A 20,351-nucleotide genomic window follows, 5' to 3' on the forward strand; every position below is an offset into this window, starting at 1 on the left:
TCCAAAAATTATCTTATTCTTAACATTATCATATGTAGTTTCTCAATCATTCCAAGTAAGATCTGTTCTCTAATAACTATGAGATTTGTATTGCTATTATTTACTGATTCTACCGATCCGGTGGTTGATTTTTCCCATTTTATGATTATTATTATTATTTTTTTTTTTTTTTTTTTTTTTTAATCTCCCGGAAAACAAAATATATCTAATGATATAATTAATTTCCGTTTTAAACAGTGACTTTAATTTCAATATAAATGTAATTTTTCTGATTTTCTTTTCTAGTGATTATATCCTTTTTCGTAAATTAATATATGTACCACTAAATCAAACTTAATCTAATTGAAGGAGAAGAGAAAGAGAAAGAAAAAGAGAAGGTGTGTAACTGAATCAACCCATTAATCAACCTCTAAATCATCATAAAAATCATCCCATAATTTAATCATTTAAAAAGTAATTTAAAAATCATCCTAAAAAAAGGAAAAAAAATTTCTAACCTAAAAATCATCCTAAATAATCAAGCTCAAAAAAAAATCAAAGTTCCGGAGTTTCTACGTGTGTGCAGCGAGAATATATGTGGATATGTATTAGCAGTAGCAACGCAAATGTTATACTCAAATGGGGAGGGGCGGGGAGGTGATCTTCATCAGACGGTGTCGTCCTCTTCATCCCGATATCGCCATGGATCCTCCAGTATGCCCACTTGGTCCTCATCCTCGGGAGCGTATTCTTCAATGTCAGAACCTCCGGGCTCAGAGGCAGACATCGGTGGGGCAATTTCGGTCAATTGATAAGGTGGTGGTGGACCTCGAGAATGGCTTCCTGCTAAGGCCGAATCCATGCATCTAATGCAGAGAGCTCTGATACAAGGGATACAGCAGCACCCGCAAAGTGGCAGAACCACTATAATCACAAGAAGTGGCATCAGTAGAATTTCAACATGTTTCTGCCACTTTCCAAAAATGTTTCCAAACCATTCTGCCACAGGATTATGTATTCCAGAGTGTTCAGTCAATTCCTCTGACATGGCTCTCAGGCCTCCTAAGGCTCTAGTTAGAGAACCATCCGGCGCCGTATTATTCGGGATAAACGTGCAGCAAACAGTGCCAAACATGCTGCACACACCACCTTTGTCAGCCAATAGGAAATCCAGCGCCACTCTGTTTTGATATGATGTGAGGGAAGTCGCCCCCAGTTGTTCAGTAGTCGCTGCAGCAAAGTCTCTGGTGAAGTTGCTCAGTCTCTGGACATTGTAGTGCACGTAGTTAATTCTCTCTGCATTTTTTGGTGGCGTGATAAAGATCAGAATTGATTCAAAACCCACAGCTATTTCATTAACTAGTTTGTACTCGTTTGGTATCCCGCGAGGTATACCGATTGCGTCTATATAGACTGGGGAATCCGCCGGTTCTATTGATCTTTTCCTCCGTGTTTGTTCACCGGCCTGATAGTAAGGTGTGTATTTCCGGGATGCCTCATAAAGTGATTTTGCACTCGCGGGGAAAACTCTCACCGGGGAAATCAGTGACACTAGTCCGCATTTACCCTTCCAATTTGGTGCCAGGTACCCGTGGAGGGTCTTACGTCCACAATACCACCATACGTCCGCTCTGGCCACCGTTAGCCGGGTTGAATTTTTCCAGTCTGTTACATCAATCGTTCTTGCACACCAGGCACTATTGATCTGCCCGTAGTTTACTGAACCAGTCGAGCCGCGTCTTATGCATGTAAGCTTAACCTGATTTGGTATAAATATCGGCGGCTTATCTTCTTTTGGGGCTATCGGGTATATATTGTCAAGAAATTTGCAGTCGGGACTCGGGTTATCTTTAGACATTATGTCCACGATGCAGTTGGTTAGAGTCCCATTAAATTCCATTGTCGTGGGTACCATTAACAAGTTTGGTCTGGCTTCAGCACACACTACGCAACTATCAGAAGTGGTTTGTTGTGCTTCAGCTCTCATTAAGTTTAACCACTCGTTGTTCTGTACAAACCCGGTTTCAAGCGCTGTTACTTTTGAGGGCGAGAGCTTCTCCGCATCGTATTCTATTATTTTGTCCGAGTAATCAATTATTGCTTTGTTTTCAGCTTTGTTTGCGGGCGGTTGGGTAATGTTTAACATAATAAGTCCGAGTGGGTCTGTACCAGCCACATCAACTCCTATGGTTAAGAAGAAGACGTTACTGATATTGATGCTTCTGTAGTATCTTCTCCACGGATTTTCCCACAAGTTTCTAACGGTTAGGATTAGGGGGTTGTGTTTGTGCCCAGTGTTATGCACCTGGCGTTTGATTAAGGTTAGTGAATCTTTTAGCCTATGAAATGCCCCGTCTCCGTCGCTGTGTGATTCGGCTGTCCAACCGTTTGGATTAGTATTCCAATACACGTGGTTCCACTCCGCACACAAATTTGGGTCAGATTGTTGAATGCACATATACACGTCGTATTTTGTCCATGTTTTCGGGGCATTGCCGCAGTTTATCACGTCGCATAGGTCGAATTGGAAGCTTTGAGTCGTATTTGGTTTTATCTTTATTTCGAGTGCCTGAGCAGATTTACTTTGGGCCTCAACGCGTTGTGGTTCCGCTGGTATGTCGTTAGCATTTCGTCTGAATCGGGGTGGGATTTGCTCTCCCTCTTCGGTTACCGTACCTGTCATGTTTTTGTGATCTATGTTTCCCTGGTTGTACCATTCCCACCAGAAAATCGGTCCGACGATTATTATGGTCAGTATAACGAGAATTATTGTTCCCTGAGACGTCGTACAGCCGAGTCGCGCAAAAGGTCCACTGCGGTTGCGATTGTCATTATTTGGAGGTTCAATGTCCAGTGACTCACGCCGTCTAGGTGGCAGCAGGTCAGCTGTAGGGTCGTCAGTCATTTTCGTGGTCAGAGTCAACTTCTGTCAGGTGTTGTCTGATGTCGGTCAGTGACCTCTCCGTGGGAGGGTCAGTTTTGGTGCACTGTGTCTTGTGCCACCAGTTGCTAAGTCTGTGAGAGTCCAGCCGGACTTTCACACTGTAGTCTGTTGTTTGCGCTACCTGGAACGGTCCCAGTCACGGCACCAATTGTTGGAGCCCGGACTTCCGTCCCGCTGACTCCACCCGGTTCTTTTATTCTATGCTTGGTATAAAGAATGCCAAAACAACTGACTTCAGATTATTACCATTTATTTAAGTACAGCCAAATGTAATGTTCAGCGCTGGACCTTACAGAGAAAGATACAAAGTATTTCGCCCCGAAAGGATCCTGATTGTTGATGAATCAGAGTTTTTATTCCATGTTCTTCTAGGCTGGGCCCCGACAGATAGGTTGGACTTTGTTCGCAATTGGACAATTTGGTATTGATGTCAGCTGCCAACCAAGAGCTGACATCCTTATCCGGTATGTTTTGGAACACTAGTGAGTGTGTGTTGGTTTCTCCGGAACGTGTGGGTATGTTTACACCTTAGCAGAGCATCTTATAACCTTGGTGTACTTCTCTCAGGAAAGGCCTAATATACAGTTAATACAAATATTCCATAGTAGTAGTGCCAATTAAAGTATATCCCTAACAGTTCCCCCCTTTGATATGATTTCATCATATCACCAAAAAATGAACGTGTGTGATTGTGTGTGAGTGCGTATGTGTGTGTGTGAGTGGCAATGTGTATGCCGAGGTAGGTAAAATAGCCTGTCATCAATCCTCTATGACGTAGTACCGCCCCCTCTCAGTACATTCCGATCTCAGACAGGATCCTTCACCTTCACAGGATCCTAAGAGCAGCAAGCGTTCTTCATTGCCGGATGCGTATGTAAATATGCATGTGTAGGAAAAGAAGATGAAAAGAGAAAAATTTAAAAGGACAAAAATAAGAAGGTAAAAGCTTTTATCATCTGGTCTCGCTCATCCCAGACCTGCGGTCCTCTGCAGACCACACTGAAGCTGGGACGTTTCCATTTGGGGAGCTGGGAGGGGTCGTCTGCTCATCTTCATCCTTCTCTCGGTCTTCATCTTCTTCACCTGCTGGGATGTTCAGGACGATCATTTCCTGGTTCTCTACTGGACTCTCCTCCTTTCTGGACTGGTTGAAAATCTCTGCAGGGAGAGAAACAAACACAGATTAAATCTCAGCGTCTGAGTTCTGCAGAGGAAGACGGCGACAGCATCGTGACAAGCGGCTGTAATCTCATGTCTGAACCCTCCAGGAGCTGCAGGCTGTGAGACGACAGAGCGAACCACTTCACCAATGCGCACACGCACATATAAACCAAACCAACAGGCAGCCTGGTTCTGCTGGTCATCATGTGAAGTCTGCAGAAGGCCTGACAGAGGTCAGAGGTCAAAGGCGGGGTGTGTACTCCTTCTTCTGCGATGCTCAAACAGGAAAACGTTTCTGTAGCATCAGGCTGCAGAGCTGACGGGTCTCCAGACCAGTCCAGGTCTCCGGTCCAGACCTTCTGGCTCAGTGAAGCTTTCAAACTGTGGTCAGACCCTTTCCTGGTCCCAGCAGGAGACGAAGGACGTTTAAGACAAAGAACGAGGAGCTGTGTTCGGGGGACTCGGCCGCAGAGAGCGGAGACGCTGCCGCTCCGATCAGCTGACCGTCAGAGAGTCCAGCTCAAACACCGACCGTCACGTTTCTGTTAGTGCTGTCAGTTTTAATCGTGATTAATCCATTGAGGTCTGCCGATTGGGTCAAAGAAAAGAACTGGAGGATAATAGTGTTTTTTCCTGACATTCGGACTGATTTATGAGGATTAGATTCTTCATTGCGATTAATCTCAACTTTAAAAAAGTTAATTGTTGACAGTTCTCCATGAATTAATCATGATTAATTGCGATCAATGCGATTAAAACTGACAGCACTAGTTTCTGTCTGAAGGTGAGAGGAAGCTGTCGGGTGTTGAACCACCCTGACGTGATGTTAAAGGGACTTTGGGCAACTTTACAAAATCTACCTCAGTGCGGCCGCGATAGGCGCTGCGGGGAACTGCAGCCACCAGCCGAGGCGGCGCGGGAGCGCCACAAACACTTCCGGTGCGCGTCAAGTTCTAGCGTAGGCGCTGCGTAGGGTGCTACGTACACGGCGTAGGAACGGCGTCGCTGCGACGGGGAAGCATGCTGAGGCTTTTACAGACTGTCCATCTTCACAGCACTGCACCAGCGATGCAGTGTTTGAGTCCGTGTCCTCGGCGGCCATGTTCTTCCTGTTCGGCAACGCGCATACAGCGTCAATTTACGTCACATCCCCACGATTGCGCGGGAAATTCGGACCCCGAACTGCAACAAATTATTTGGCACTCAGCCTGTATAAGGCAACAGACAGATACGTGGATCGGTCTGTTGTTTTAGGTTTTTAATGCTTCACGACCCGTTAGCAATGAATAAAATGGAAATACATGTGTAGTTTTTTTCAAAAATCTTGCCTTAAAGGTTGTATAGAAGATCTTTATTACTAACAAAAATGAATTAAAGCTAAAAAATGGCGTTACTACGCTGCAGCAGCCTTGTTTTTATCATGATCAAAAAAAATTAAAGCCGCAAGCGGCATTGGACGGGACCTCGCCCTCTGGCAAGGTGGCCCGACTGAGGTCGTCCTCGTACCTTGATGACCGAAGTCCAGGTCACTGGGAACCTTGCTCCTCCATAGACTTCCACCACTTTCTCACCCACTAACATGGAGTTGTTAGCATCCCCCATCCACTGACGTGGAGCTTTTAGCATCTGTCATCCGCTAACATGTAGCTGTTAGCATCCCCCATCTGCTAACAGGTAGCTGTTAGCATCTCTCATCCCCTAACATGTAGCTGTTAGCATCTCCCGTCCGCTAACATGTAGCTGTTAGCATCTGTCATCCGCTAACATGTAGCTGTTAGCATTTCCCATCCGCTAACATGTAGCTGTTAGCATCTCCTTTCCACTGACATGGAGTTGTTAGCATGTCCCACCCACTCACATGTAGCTGTTAGCATCTGTCATTCGCTAACATGTAGCTGTTAGCATCTCCCATCCGCTAACATGTAGCTCTTAGCATCTCCCATCCACTAACATGTAGCTGTTAGCATCTCCCATCCGCTAACATGTAGCTGTTAGCATCTCCCATCTGCTAGCATGTAGCTGTTAGCATCTTCCATCCGCTAACATGTAGCTGTTAGCATCTCTCATCCGCTAGCATGTAGCTGTTAGCATCTCCCATCCGCTCACATGTAGCTGTTAGCATCTTCCATCCGCTAGCATATAGCTGTTAGCATCTCTCATCCGCTAGCATGTAGCTGTTAGCATCTCCCATCCGCTCACATGTAGCTGTTAGCATCTTCCATCCGCTAGCATATAGCTGTTAGCATCTCGTATCTCTCACCCGCTAGCATGTAGCTGTTAGCATCTCTCACCCGCTAGCATGTAGCTGTTAGCATCTCTCACCCGCTAGCATGTAGCTGTTAGCATCTTCCATCCGCTAGCATGTAGCTGTTAGCATCTTCCATCCGCTAGCATGTAGCTATTAGCATCTTCCATCCGCTAACATGTAGCTGTTAGCATCTCCCATCCGCTAGCATGTAGCTGTTAGCATCTCCCATCCGCTAGCATGTAGCTGTTAGCATCTTCCATCCGCTAGCATATAGCTGTTAGCATCTCGTATCTCTCACCCGCTAGCATGTAGCTGTTAGCATCTCTCACCCGCTAGCATGTAGCTGTTAGCATCTTCCATCCGCTAACATGTAGCTGTTAGCATCTCCCATCCGCTAACATGTAGCTGTTAGCATCTCCCATCCGCTAGCATGTAGCTGTTAGCATCTCCCATCCGCTAGCATGTAGCTGTTAGCATGTTGCATCCGCTAACATGTAGCTGTTAGCATCTCTCATCCGCTAACATGGAGTTGTTAGCATCTCCCATCCGCTAACATGTAGCTGTTAGCATCTCCCATCCGCTAACATGTAGCTGTTAGCATCTCCCATCCACTAACATGTAGCTGTTAGCATCTGTCATCTGATTCAGCAGGGGCCACGGCAATGGATTGCAGTGCGGGAAGCTCCATTGCCGTGGCCCCCGCTGAATCGGTTGGATTTAAATAACTTCTGAAGGAATCCAAGATGCACCATGTTTGTCTGAGTGAGTATATGAGCAGGCACACACCTATAAATAAGGTCCAGGTATCAAAAAAACCGGAGTTGCCCTTTAACACTGTTGAATTTGAAATTATCCCTGTGCTTTGTTAAAAATGTCATATTTTGCAAAAATATGGGGTGTGAGGCTCTTATTTTGATAGTCATGTCTGCTCCACTATGTCAAACACCAATATATCCATTTGAGTGTGATTCCATACATTCATTTGCCTGTTTGAGCAGCAATCCATCACTCGTGTGATTTATGGTCACGGAGCGCCATCTACTGTGGAAAGCAGGGACAACATGCAGAATGTTTTACAGCAGCTCTCAGATCAGCCCTTAGGCTCAATGCCCATATATGGCTTAAGTAGGTCACATGATGTTAGAGTGTGACTCGGCAGACACACAGTTTCTCTTTGGTAAAAGCAGCTGGTTATAGGCATTCCCGTTGCCCAAAATGAAAAAAACACCCTCAAGTTTGATAGGCATTTTAGTTGTCTTTACAAATGTCAAGTTTTCAGAGCATTCAGACTTATAATTTTGACCATGGAAGCCTTAATTGGTGAAGAAGGAGAGAGTTTTTGAGCAAAAATGTACAATAAAAGTGTGAATGATGGACTTCCTGTTTGATTTAGGTCATGGGTACGAGTGAGTAAGTTGTAGATCTCGATGAGACGAACGCGTGCATATGTTTCTTTTCTCTGTACGACACTGTGAAAGGTGAAACAGTCCATATTAGTGGTTTTTGAGTGAAAAGTGTTTTGAGGCACATTTGATTTGACAGGAAATAACGGACTTCCTGTTGGATTTAGGTATAGGTATGTCTCTTGGTAAATTGTAGAGCTCGATGAGACGAACTCATCCATGTTGATTTTATTTCTCTGCGACATTCGTGCGGGTCGCACTGTCCATTGTAGTGTTGCAAGTGCGTTTTCAGACTTCAAACTTTAAGGGTTAATAAAATCCACACCCTGAGACTTTTGAAAAAGTTTTTAACAACTTTGTGAGAGACACTTGTCCTCTTTTATTTGGCACCACACTGACGTCTCCACGACAAGCAGTCTCGGAGCAGATAATTTTTAAAGGAGGAGTCATTTTCGGCTGATTTTCATCAAAATTTGACATATAACTCAAAATAGCGGATTTCCTGTTGGTTTTAGCCAAAAAAAAACAGATCCTTTTTTGTAGATCTCGAGGAGACGAACGCATGAGAGTTGGTTTGATCTCTCTGCGACATTCCTGCGAGTTACGGTGGGCTTTTTTCACGTTTCTAGGTGGCGCTAGAGAGCGGATGGAGATATGGGGTTAATTTTTCCATTTTATGAAATTTTTCACCAGTCTGCATGTGCCTGCCAAATTTGGTGAGTTTTCATGCATGTTTAGGGGGTCAAATTAGGGTTCAAAGCGGCGGCACGATAATAAGAAGAAACGGACGAAGAACAATAGAGGCCTTGCCCTCAGGCAAGGTGGCCTCAGTTGAGGCCACCTCGCCCTCGGGCTCGGTCCCTAATAAAATAAAAATTACCGTATTGGCCCGAATATAAGACGATGTTTTTTCCCAGAAATTGCATCCTCAAAAGTGGGGTGGTGTTATAATCGCGGACTTACGGTAGATGATCAATACGCATCCGCGCCGCTAGATGGAGCCAAAGTATCACTGAGCAGAGAGCGAGTGGAGCGATGAAATGAGATCAAATGATCTGATGAAAAATGGCGGATCATCTGGAACAAAGGGGCTGAACGCTGGACAACTGAGCAACAACAGAGGAGAAGTTATGATACCAACTTTAAACTGATGGTGATCAACGCAGCAGAGTCATCAAACTACTGCCAAGCTGCAGGAGATCTGGTGGAGCAGAGCCTCGTTCTTATTGGAGAGCACAGAAAAAACGCCTCCAGATGCTAACGCTATGAGAAAAGCTTTCCGTGGTCCTGAGAGACGCTTCAGAGAGACTGATAGAAGGGTGAGTGAATACGTCTCTGAAAGACGGACAGACGGAATGTCCACCACCAGAGCCTGATTCAGCTGAAGGCTCTGGAAAGTTATTTACATCATTTATGCAGTTTTGACCCCTTGAGGCTTCTTATTGGTTGCTTATTGTTTCTTATTTTGAGAAAGAGAATATATTTTTTATTCAATACTGTATATTTTTTCATTTTATATCTCGTGAAATGTTATTTAAGTTGTGAGTTTTTTAGTTTATAATAATTGTATAATAAAAAGTTGTTTTATGAGTGACCTTACTGTCTTCAGCATTTTTTTTTCCACAAAATGATCTTTGAAAAATAGGGGTCGTGTTATAATCGGAGTCGTCTGATATTCGGGCCAATACGATAATCAACTCTGGAGGTTGTAAAATCAACATTACTTTAGCCAATCAATAACGAGGTAGCCTCGTTATCTATTGGTTTTCTAACGTGTCAATCAACCTCTCTACATTTTTAGCGTAACTGTCATGCTCCTACGCACTTTACGTACCCCCCCTCCTGTTGTCGGCACAACACTCCCCCATGCGCTCCACCCCGCTCCCCCCATGCTAAGCTCTGCTGCCGCAATCAACACCTTTTCACATGTAGACTTGATACAATTTTTCTTAATCATAGCTACAACGTGCTGCCATTTGGCGAAAATGTATGTTTAATCTTAAAACAAGACTTGTATGAAAAAGTCCGGAGAGTGAGAGGAGGAGGGGGGGGTTTGTTCACGTCTGCAGGCTGCAGCGCACAGACAGACCAGCTGTGAGCTCCGAGCGTGAGTCTGCTCCAGTCCTGCAGCTCCACACAAACCTCCCCGTCCTCCTCTGATCCACCGAGAGCAGGGACGGCTCAGGGACAGGGTTTGGCGCAAGTGCAGGATTTTACTCATATTCGCTGTGTTTTGTGTTGTTCAAAAGGACAGAGAGAGCAGGGGAGGAGGGGTGTAGGTCACGCATGCGCAGCATTTCAAAAAGGACTAACTGTCACTGGATTTCTCCCTCCGTGGAAAATCCTCTATACAACCTTTAAGTCCCTTTAATAACAGATCCAAAGAGCAGGACTGGAGGGACGGGAGGCGGCGTAGTAAGATGCAGACGTGTCTCGTGCAGGCTCCGCTAAGGTCACATCTTTTCTTCGCAATTCAGGTTCTGCCCTTTCATACTCAGTCCAGCCTTTTTATACACTTCTTCTAGAAGCTATATTTTCTGTAAAGTGCGACAAAATGACGACGGCCGCAACCAGAAACCAAACATCGAAACAACGCAACACCAGCCAGGCTAGCTCTGCTACGTTAAACGCTAACTCAGGTGAACCCGAGGCCCGCACTGTGGACCTACTGACGGCAGATATGTGAGGGGACGCTTTGGGAGGCCAGCAGGAATTTATCTGTGGGGCTATTGTTAAGGAAATCAGTGACCTGAAGATGGACATAAAAAAGGACATTGACACGGCGAAGAACGAGCTAGCTTCCTCGGTTGCTAGCATACAGGCCTCGCTGACGTCACAGGAAAGCCGCATCACCGAGTTGGAGAAATGTGCAACATTTACAGGTGATACCGTCACTGAGTTGAGCGCCACAGTCGCGCAGCTTCAGAAAGAGATGAAGGAGCTGCAGACCAAAACAGAGGACCTCGAAGGAAGATCGAGACGAAACAACTTGCCCTTAGCCGGGATCGAGGAGTTGTTTGAGCAGGGCCAACCAGTGGCAAAGTTCGTGTCCGAGCTCTCGATGGAAATATTGTGTTTGGAGGAATCTCCGCTGTTGGACCGAGCGCACCGTTCAATCCACGCTAGACCAAAGCCCGGCGAGTCCCCACGGGTATTCGTCATGCGAGTTCACTATACCCAAGTACGAGACGAAATCCTCCGCAAATACAGTCAGAAACAACTCTTCTACAGGGGGAAAAAGGTCTATGTCATTCCCAATTACACTTCTACTGTTTCCAGAAAGAGAGCAGCCTTTGAGGATGTGAAAAAGTGGCTGAGGACCAGTGAAGGCGTCAAGGTTGGTCTGCGCTTCCCTGCTGTCCTGCGCATTACATTCCCTGGGAAGAAGGAGCACCTGTTTGAAGACCCGGAGCAGACGGTGGACTATGTGAACAGCGTTCTGCAGGACACTGGAGCCACCGAGGATTAAAGAGTTTTTGATCATCATATCATGGACGTATTGTCTCAGTGGCTAAAGTGATACTTTCACATTAATCTTCTCTTGGACTGTTTCATATTGATCAGGCATGTCTAAGTTTCATTTTCCTTCATTATTCCTTTTTCAAATTGACATTCTGTTCTGATTTGTTATATTATGTGCCTGCTTTACTGCAGATGTTAATGCTCGTTTATAGACAGAATGTTCTACACTTTGCGTTTATAAATATAATGTGTGTACAGACATATGTAGCCTTCAGTTACGGACAGATAGGGCGAACCTTTCTTTCTGTTTTGTTTTGCATTGTTATCTTTATATTTTTGTTTGATTTCTCACAGACTTTTTCTCCTTATGACAGTGTTTTCCTACATACGTCCATCTGGAATCCCACTGCAAAACGTTCTGTAGATTGTTTAGACCCATGTATTAATTTCCACTGCATTGTTAGTTTAGTTGTCTTGTCCTTCATTAGAAGCAGCCAGGATTTTTATGCATGTGCTCATTTTCTCTCACGTGTCCTACTGTATCACCAGTTGGGGACCGGCTGGAGAAACTGCAATTAAACGACTATAGTCTGTGTTTAAACAAGCCTAAAAGATCTTTGATAAGAAACATTTAAAGGACCTGTATCCTGCTTTTTTAGCTAGTCCAAACCCTAGAAATGGCTCTAACATGGTAACAGTTTATTTTTGGCTCTAAGGAAAAGTAATTTTGTGTGAAATAAAAGATTTTCTGGGGCTAATTCTGAAACCCGGAAGAGAAAACGCTCCGTTTCACTGAAAATCCCGCCTCTCCCCCTGTGGACTTTGACTGACAGCTACTTCAACCAATCAGAGCTTCAAAACAAATACGCTGGCTAGCTTTAGCTCTTTAGCTCTAGCTTCTCGACAGCCAAAGACACGCGAAAACATCTTTTCCTGTGAGAAACTCACCAAGCGCAGACCCTCCAGACCCTCCAGACCCTCCAGACCCTTCAGACCCTTCAGACCCTCCAGACCCTCCAGACCCTCCAGACCCTCCAGACCCTCCAGACCCTCCAGACCCTCCAGACCCTTCAGACCCTCCAGACCCTCCAGACCCTTCAGACCCTCCAGACCCTTCAGACCCTCCAGACCCTCCAGACCCTCCAGACCCTTCAGACCCTCCAGACCCTTCAGACCCTCCAGACCCTCCAGACCCTCCAGACCCTCCAGACCCTTCAGACCCTCCAGACCCTCCAGACCCTCCAGACCCTTCAGACCCTCCAGACCCTCCAGACCCTTCAGACCCTCCAGACCCTTCAGACCCTCCAGACCCTCCAGACCCTCCAGACCCTCCAGACCCTCCAGACCCTCCAGACCCTTCAGACCCTCCAGACCCTTCAGACCCTCCAGACCCTTCAGACCCTCCAGACCCTCCAGACCCTTCAGACCCTCCAGACCCTTCAGACCCTCCAGACCCTCCAGACCCTCCAGACCCTCCAGACCCTCCAGACCCTCCAGACCCTCCAGACCCTTCAGACCCTCCAGACCCTTCAGACCCTCCAGACCCTCCAGACCCTTCAGACCCTCCAGACCCTTCAGACCCTCCAGACCCTTCAGACCCTCCAGACCCTTCAGACCCTCCAGACTCTTGCTCTTGCTTGACTGTTGCTTTCAGACGATGGTTAAAGTTTATCTCCGTAATCAGAGTTAGAAAAAAGCAGCAACGCTGACCCCGAGGGCCTGCGGGGGGGGGGGGGGGGGGGGGGGGGGGGGGGGGGGGGGGGGGGCTCAGGGGAGCCATCTTCACAGTGTGACGTGAACGTGGGAAAACAGAGCGTTTTCACGGTGGGAGGGGCTGCCTCTCTGAGCAGCAGAAACACGAGGAAAGCTTAAACACACAGGCACAAAGGAAAAAACGCTTTGGGGCGTGTTTGGTGAGAACATAACTATATAACAAGGTTAAAACATACACAAAGTGAATTTTGCATGATACAGCCCTTTTAAGGTATCACCATTGTAATATCTTGGTAAGGCACAGTTTTCTGAGCTTTGAAAATTATCAAGTTTTTTCAAATTTATCTTTGATTTTCAAGATCTTGAATGGTTTGGCTCCTGGCTGCTTGCAAAACTTTGTCCAACAACGACCAGCGAGTTCTGTAAGATCTACTAGAATAGCTTCTTTTCATGATTGCATTATACCTTATCGTAAGTCTGCCTTTGCAACGTCAAGTAAGATAAATAACGAACTAATATGAAATGAATGTGATTTAGTGGTGTGTGTCAGAGAGAGAGAGAGAGAGAGAGAGAGAGAGAGAGAGACAGAGAGAGACAGAGAGAGAGAGAGGGTAACCTACAGTATTTCACAGCATACTTCACAACTGTCCGCAATTTTACCGCATACAATGGCATAAAAAGCCCACATATTCATTTGCATAATCAAGCATTTTAGCTCGCATAATCTGGGATTTAAGTACACATAATCAAGAATTTTTGCTCGCGTTTTTCTGGAGGGTCTAGTTAACATCTTTGAAATCCTTCAAGGGTATGATCTCAATTCTTGATGATGCCTTGTTTTCGTTGAATGATCCCTTTCTTGACATAATCAAAGTTAAATGGGAAAGGGATTTGGGGAAAATGGGATAAAATTTTGAATCAGGTTCATACCTCCTGAATTTGCGCTAAGCACGGACTTATTCAGTGCAAAATTGTACACAGAGTTCATTGGTCCAAAGATAGACTGGCAAAAAGATTCCCGGAAACTGACCCCAATTGCAACCGATGTAAGATAACACTAGGTACATACTTTCACACATTTTGGAGTTGCCCTAAGTTAACACCTGTGGACATGTGTTTTTAAGACGCTCTCAGATACTTTTGGGTTGACTTTTCAGCTCTTTTTGGTATAGCCCCAGACCTACAAAACCTAAATAAAAAACAGCAAGACTTTCTGGCCGATTGTCCACTCTTAGCTTGCAGATTACTGAACATTGCCTCCTTCGCACTCGCAGTGGATTAAAGATATTTTCTTTTTCATGAGGATTGAAAAGATTTGTTACACACTTAAAGGGAGAAATTCAGCATTTTTGGATGCCTGGCAACCTGTTTTGAGATGTGCTGCAGAGAAGCTTGATCTGACTGTATGAATCTGATTTGTAGCATATATAATATACATCTATGCTCTTTTTTTCTTCTTCTTCTTCCATATGTGTGTGTTTCGTGTGTATGTTTGTTGCCGTTGCATATTCTTTTCTATAGGTGGGCTTATTTTTTTTTTATTTTTGTTTGTTTCTGTTTTGTACTCTAAAACTGAAACTCAAACATAAAAGAAGTTTAAAAAAAAAGAGCAGGACTGACCGAGACACGGCAGGCGGACGCCACGCTTCTTCAAGATCCAGGAAGCCTCCTCCAGCGACGATGAGCAGAGCAGCAGCGCCGATGAGCCAGGGGTTTGGTCCTCCAGCAGCTGGAAGACATCACAACACACTGAACTCTAAGGAATCCTACAACAATGCAGAAACATGCTCCGGTCTCCTGAAACAGGACGCAGTTCGGCGGTCACGACAGGAAAGGAACATCAGTCATGTGATTGGTGTGTTTTGATTCACTGAGCTCATTTTCACCGGTTCACTCCTCTTTACATCACTCTGTACATCTCAGTCATTCCCTGAAACCCTGGACTCACTGGCTCGACTGTGCTCTCTAAGCTGTTGTGATCATTCAGTGGAGTTTTTATCAAGTGAGGGTTGTTCGACAGTCAAATGTCTCATTAATATGGTGACCGGTCTGGACTCAGGTCTGGGATGCTTTGGTCGATTATCACCCCTAAACATCTCATTTCCTTCACCCGCTCCACTTCTACACCCTCTATTATAACTCCAATGTCCTTGTTCCCTGACTGTTACCAAACAACACACATTTTGTTTTATCTAAATTCAGTGACACGTTTTGTATCAAACCATGTTTTATGTTGATCTCATTCTGAAGACAGTTCCTTTGTGAGTTGTTCTAGTTTCTCTCCTGTACTAAATACATTTGTATCATCAGCAAATAGAACAAAATGAAGAGTTTTGGAGATCTTACAGATGTCATTAATATACAGAATAAGTTATGGTCCCAATACACACCCCTGGGGGACGCCACACACGATGTCCACCATGACGACTGAAAATCCCCCATTTTAACAAACTGCTGTCTGCTGTGCTGGATTTATATGAAAGGTGTTCTATAAATAGGCTCTTATTTGACTTGATCTGTGTTTTATGTAGATTTATTTAAATTTGGAAAATATTTTCATTACAAATATAGAATACGGGTTTGATAGACGCCAGCTGGTGGCGTTACCTGACTGCCGTGTTGCAGTGTGTGTGGTGTTACAGCAGAGAGGAGAGATTTACCAGAAGCTGCTGGACTGGTGGTGCTGCTCGGAGGACCGGCGGTGCTGGAAACGTTCTGGATCGAACCCGTCTCTCTGCGCTCGACTACAGTTCAGACAAAAGAGAGAAAAATGTCTCAACAACCACCAACACACTGATGAGCTGTGAGGTGAGGGGAGAAGGTGTGTATGAGGAAACTCCTTCAGTTTTCTGAACGTCGTGAAGAAAATGGATTTCCTCTGATGTGTTTTGTTAAGTTTAGAGAGTTTGACACTGAGTGCAGGAAGCTGCTGCTGCTTCAAGGTCAAAGGTCAGAACAGGTTGATTCACTTACCGATGACATTAAACCAACAGGAGAACTTGAGACTTGGACTGTAGATTTGGTGTAGTCCGCTGTCAGACAGAGCAGCGTTGCTGATGTTTGTCGTCGCCACACCGGACCTCGGGTCATTCAGGCTGATAGAAGCTCTGGTATCATGTTGCTCCGGCTCATCATGATGCCAGATAGCGAGATATTTATAAGTTGTGGAGTTGATGTATCTCCTGAGGTCCAGGGTCTCATTTTCAAGGTTGGTATTGGTTCCTGAGTCACAGCAAAGGATGATATCTCCACGCTCCTTCACCCTGACATCCTTGATCCATTCACCTGTGGAAGAGAACATATGAACTCTTCAGATCTGGTTGAGCTCTGAGCTCCACCACCAGCTTCACTCCTACAGCAGCTTTCAGAGCTCTGGCTGTGTTCTGGTTGGACCAGGTTCAAACTCTAACAAGAGAATGAAAGCTTGTAATGTTGGGAACATCTGGGAGTCCAGCATTCAAGCTGAAGTTACTCTGACGCCTCTACTGTAACTCAAGGTTGACAGGAAGTCCTCGTTCTGTCGGTCACAGTGATCTGCACTGTTAGAAATGAGGATCAGGGTCAGTCCAGAATGTTAGGAAGCATGTTGAAGACCACAGACCACAAAGACAGTCAGGGACACTTTTACACCTTTGAAAAGACCAGAAAATAAAACCCAGCATGCAGTGGACAGAACTCACCTCTTCACTCTGTGGCAGCTGTCATTTCACTTGATCATGAACTCAGAAGAAACTTAATGCTACCCTGTCTTTCTGGGAGTTTGTTGTTTGGGTTTTGTAGCTACTGACCGCATACATGACTAAAAGGTCATAGGTCATAAGGGGTTATCTCAAGCAAACCTACAGTATATTTCAGATTTATTTGGTAGTCTCTTGCTCCCTCTAGCGGACACATTCTGTAGCAACACCTCCAACACCAGGTGCTTCAGGCGCAGCAAGCAGGTCAAAAAGATGCAGCAATTGTCCAGATTTCGACTAACTTAGCGAAATGCCCTCTGGAAGGGCTGCCAAGAATGCACGGCGGAGGTAACTCGAAGATCAACACTTTATTTTTCACACATGCATATGGGGGATAAACTCAGCCGCATCACATAGCCTGCTCCCCATTTCTGCACCACTAAGTTGTGAAATATAGTTCAACTCCGACTCTCTCCAAGAGTCTCTGATGATCTTGCAGGTTGCAAACCTGAAACAAACCCCACAATTCCACATCAGTCATGAAATATTGTGCCCTATTATGCCATGATTGTTCTTAACTTTTAACTCACCGACACCGTGTACACTCTTGAATGAAAACCTCCCAATGAACCCACCACAAACCACGCCCCCTTACGGCAAGCTTATATACACAAATCCCTCCCACACGCATCAACCACCCACACGTGTGAGCAAATAATGAAGAATAATCAAACACAAATATGCATCCTTCTCATAAAGCTAACAGAAAAATATTTCTATCTCTTCCCTCACTGGAAAGTTATACAGCAATGCAACTACAGAAAGTTAGATACAGCTGACAGCTGTGTGTGTGTGTGTGTGTGTGTGTGTGAGAATAAAGGCCCTACACCCAATCCTAGTTGTGTATATCGTAATAATAACTGTCTCAAGATCCAAATATGTGCACATTCGGTGTAAACAAAACAAAACAAACAAAAAAACTCGTTCCTTTTAAACCTGACGCAGTTTCACTGCAGTCGCGCTGTCCGCACTTCTCAGTTTCCGGTTCCAAACAACAGCGGAAGTAAGAAGCGGAGTTGACGCAGCCTTTAGTGTTTTTTGGCCACTCGATCCTTTCTTTATCTTTCTCGGACTCAAGCAATGCCTGTCTGTTCAAGTTGTATTATTTAGGGTAAAGTAAATCTGATTCCATGCGCTACTTCTCACTTGGTGTGTGATTTGATTTTCGGTTGTGTTCCGAGTTACTCAGCGTCGAATTAGCTCTTATGCTAACGCTAATACCTTAGCGCCGTTAGCAATGATATGCTGTTCGTTTGTTTTATTATAATAATGATAATGATGCATTAGTTTTACATGGTGCCGTTTTACAGTGACCTCAATGTGGCTGTATGATGACTTTATTCCCTTCTTGATGGTGGGTAAGCTAAACCAGTTAGCTAGTTAGCTGGTTCCCCGGGAGAGAGGGAGACAGCCTGCTCCACCCCCTTCCCTCAGCCTGCTGTGTTCCTGATGTTAATGTTTGTTGTTTTCATTTTCACAAATTAAACAAATGACTGTTGACAACAGCTCACTGGAGTTATTTGACGACGTGTTTAGCTGGTCGGATTCTCGCTTGGCTAACTTTCCCGGTGTTTCGGGGCTTCGTTAGCTACCAGTTAGCTGGTTAGCTACCAGTCGTAGCTCCCAGTAGAAGTTAAAGCGATAGTTGGGGATTTTTGACATGAATCTGTGTGGCATCCCAGTCAGCAGTGTTGTTCTTCACACAGACTGACCCCTGACAGCGTCCAGTGAGCGGAGATTGTATCTCCAGCTGCGGGCAGCCGCGCTGGTTTCTCTTTGTTTACTGCTAGTAAAGAGCTAGCTAGCTCTAGCTTTAGCTGCTAGCATCTCCGGCTGCCTCCAGCTGGAGACGGCGTGGAGTGATATGAAGGCAGAGAAAACAGTGCCAAGCGTTTACAAGGTCTGACTTTTTCGTGGACAACGGTTTTGTGATGCAAATATATCACTCTTTCGAACACATATTGGTTTGAGAAGAAAAACGCTTTATTTTCGTGCCCCCAGCAAACGTGCCGGACTACTTTCCTCTGGACCCAAAACTCCGCTCACTGGGATGCCACACAGATTTATGTCAAAAATCCCCAACTATCGCCTTAAGTCAGAAATCAGAAAGATTTTATTGGCCAGGTTTGTCAAACTAGCAATTTGACTGCGGTTAGCCGCTCTCAGCTGGAGGATAAATACACCTTAACAATAAGAATAAACAAGTTCTTACAATAAAAACAGAAAACTGAAACCTCTTAAAAAAAAAAGAGATAAAACTAAAACCTCAAGAATATGTCACATTTATATGGCTGAAAGGTGCAAACGACAGGTTATGGAGAAGGTGTAGTGCAGTTGTTCTGAGACTCGGTCATGAAGTAAAGTCATTAAAAGGGTTAAAGTTACCTGTGGAGGGTCGAGCACGCGACACTGAGCTCAGCGCGCAGGTGGTGATGAGCAGGAGCGGATCCATGGTGTGGACACGAGAAGCATGGACGGACCTGTAGCGGCAGCACAGTCGCTCCTGACGGCGATGAATGAAGAGGAAGGAGGAACCGCAGGGTGAGGGGGACACCGGGTGAGGAAGGCCGGGCAGGCGGGACTCCTCCTACCGCCTCGACTGGTCCGTGTTGTCATTTTCTAACACCCCGGAGTCAGATGAGAAAAGTGAAAAGGCAAATAAAAACACACACGGTCATTATTCCAGGAGTTCAGTGGCTGATAACCTCCACATTGTTTCAGCATGTATCCAGACCGGGTATGTAGAACTATGTAGAACTACAGGACAGAAGCTGCGGGGAGTCCGGTTCAGTGAACTCAGCCAACAAGATCAGATTTTATTTAAAATCTACAACCTCTTAACGCAACCTGCATGTCTATTGAGGTAATCATTTTGAGACAGTCATTCTGCTCTTAGTCTCCCACAGTGTGATCTTTAGCCCCTTATTCTATTTTTAAAGATGACCAAATAATTCCCCAGGTCTGGGATAAAGAATATGTTTGTATTCTATTGTATTGTTAACTGGCTCAATAACAACAACCAAAATAATTAGTTTGAATTGACTGAAAGTCTTTTATTTGCCCCACAGAGGAAAAATGCAGTGTTCCAGCAGCACAGAGAAAAGAAATAGAAATAGAACAGAAATGTGAAAAATTTACAAAGCCCAACCATACATAGAAAATCAAATGGAATTTAAATACAAAATTAGAACAGATATAATTGAATAACGGATATAAACTGACAGAAATAAATATAATTTAAATATAAATGTAAAACAGATATAGATTAAGTATAATTTACAGATAAATCCAAGAGAGATAAATAAATAACAGATAGAAATGAAATATAATTTAAATATACATTTAAGACGGACGCATATGTACAATATAATAGAAAAATGTGAGAAACACAAAAGGATGTAGGCTACTTTATTGTGAAGCATAATATTTATTGTACCAGACGTATTTTAGTGCCACTTCTTCCATTAAGGAGTCTGGTTTTAGATGAGGAGTAAGTTTTCTCAGTGAACAGTTGTTTCGTTGATCGGTGTCCAGCCAGATGGGCTGTGAAAAGTGTCAGTGATTGGAACCTGCTCTCAAACTGCTGAAGTCATGAAGATTCTGGCGGTTTTTTACATACAGATGAGTTTACTGCTGGCTGCTGAACACAAACACGTCCTTACAGTTCGCTGCTTCATCACATTCAACCTCAAACAGCAGAAATA

The 20,351-nt window shown here is 44.7% G+C and overlaps 1 protein-coding gene across 1 annotated transcript; it reads right to left on the bottom strand.

Moving 5' to 3' along the window:
• Positions 1–3,541: 3,541 nt before the first annotated feature.
• Positions 3,542–19,155, bottom strand: LOC115390774 (uncharacterized). Its single transcript, XM_030094772.1, has 5 exons — positions 19,033–19,155; positions 15,884–16,195; positions 15,571–15,654; positions 14,531–14,639; positions 3,542–4,081 (listed from the first exon to the last, which is right to left on the bottom strand). Exons 1-5 carry the CDS (start codon positions 19,097–19,099, stop codon positions 4,003–4,005), a joined length of 651 nt encoding a protein of 216 aa, XP_029950632.1. The 5' UTR covers positions 19,100–19,155; the 3' UTR covers positions 3,542–4,002.
• Between the last annotated feature and the right edge of the window lie 1,196 nt (positions 19,156–20,351).

Source organism: Salarias fasciatus, chromosome 6 (assembly GCF_902148845.1).
Source record: "Salarias fasciatus chromosome 6, fSalaFa1.1, whole genome shotgun sequence".
NCBI classification, from domain to species: Eukaryota; Metazoa; Chordata; class Actinopteri; order Blenniiformes; family Blenniidae; genus Salarias; species Salarias fasciatus.

Excerpts from the sequence above, each read along its gene's own strand:
- LOC115390774 (XM_030094772.1), bottom strand. The coding sequence starts at position 19,099 with ATGGATCCGCTCCTGCTCATCACCACCTGCGCGCTGAGCTCAGTGTCG. Across the intron at positions 15,655-15,883 it reads CTGTTGGTTTAATGTCATCG|TCGAGCGCAGAGAGACGGGT; the intron begins GTAAGTGAATCA and ends TCTGAACTGTAG. Across the intron at positions 4,082-14,530 it reads CGTCCGCCTGCCGTGTCTCG|AGATTTTCAACCAGTCCAGA; the intron begins GTCAGTCCTGCT and ends CTCTCCCTGCAG.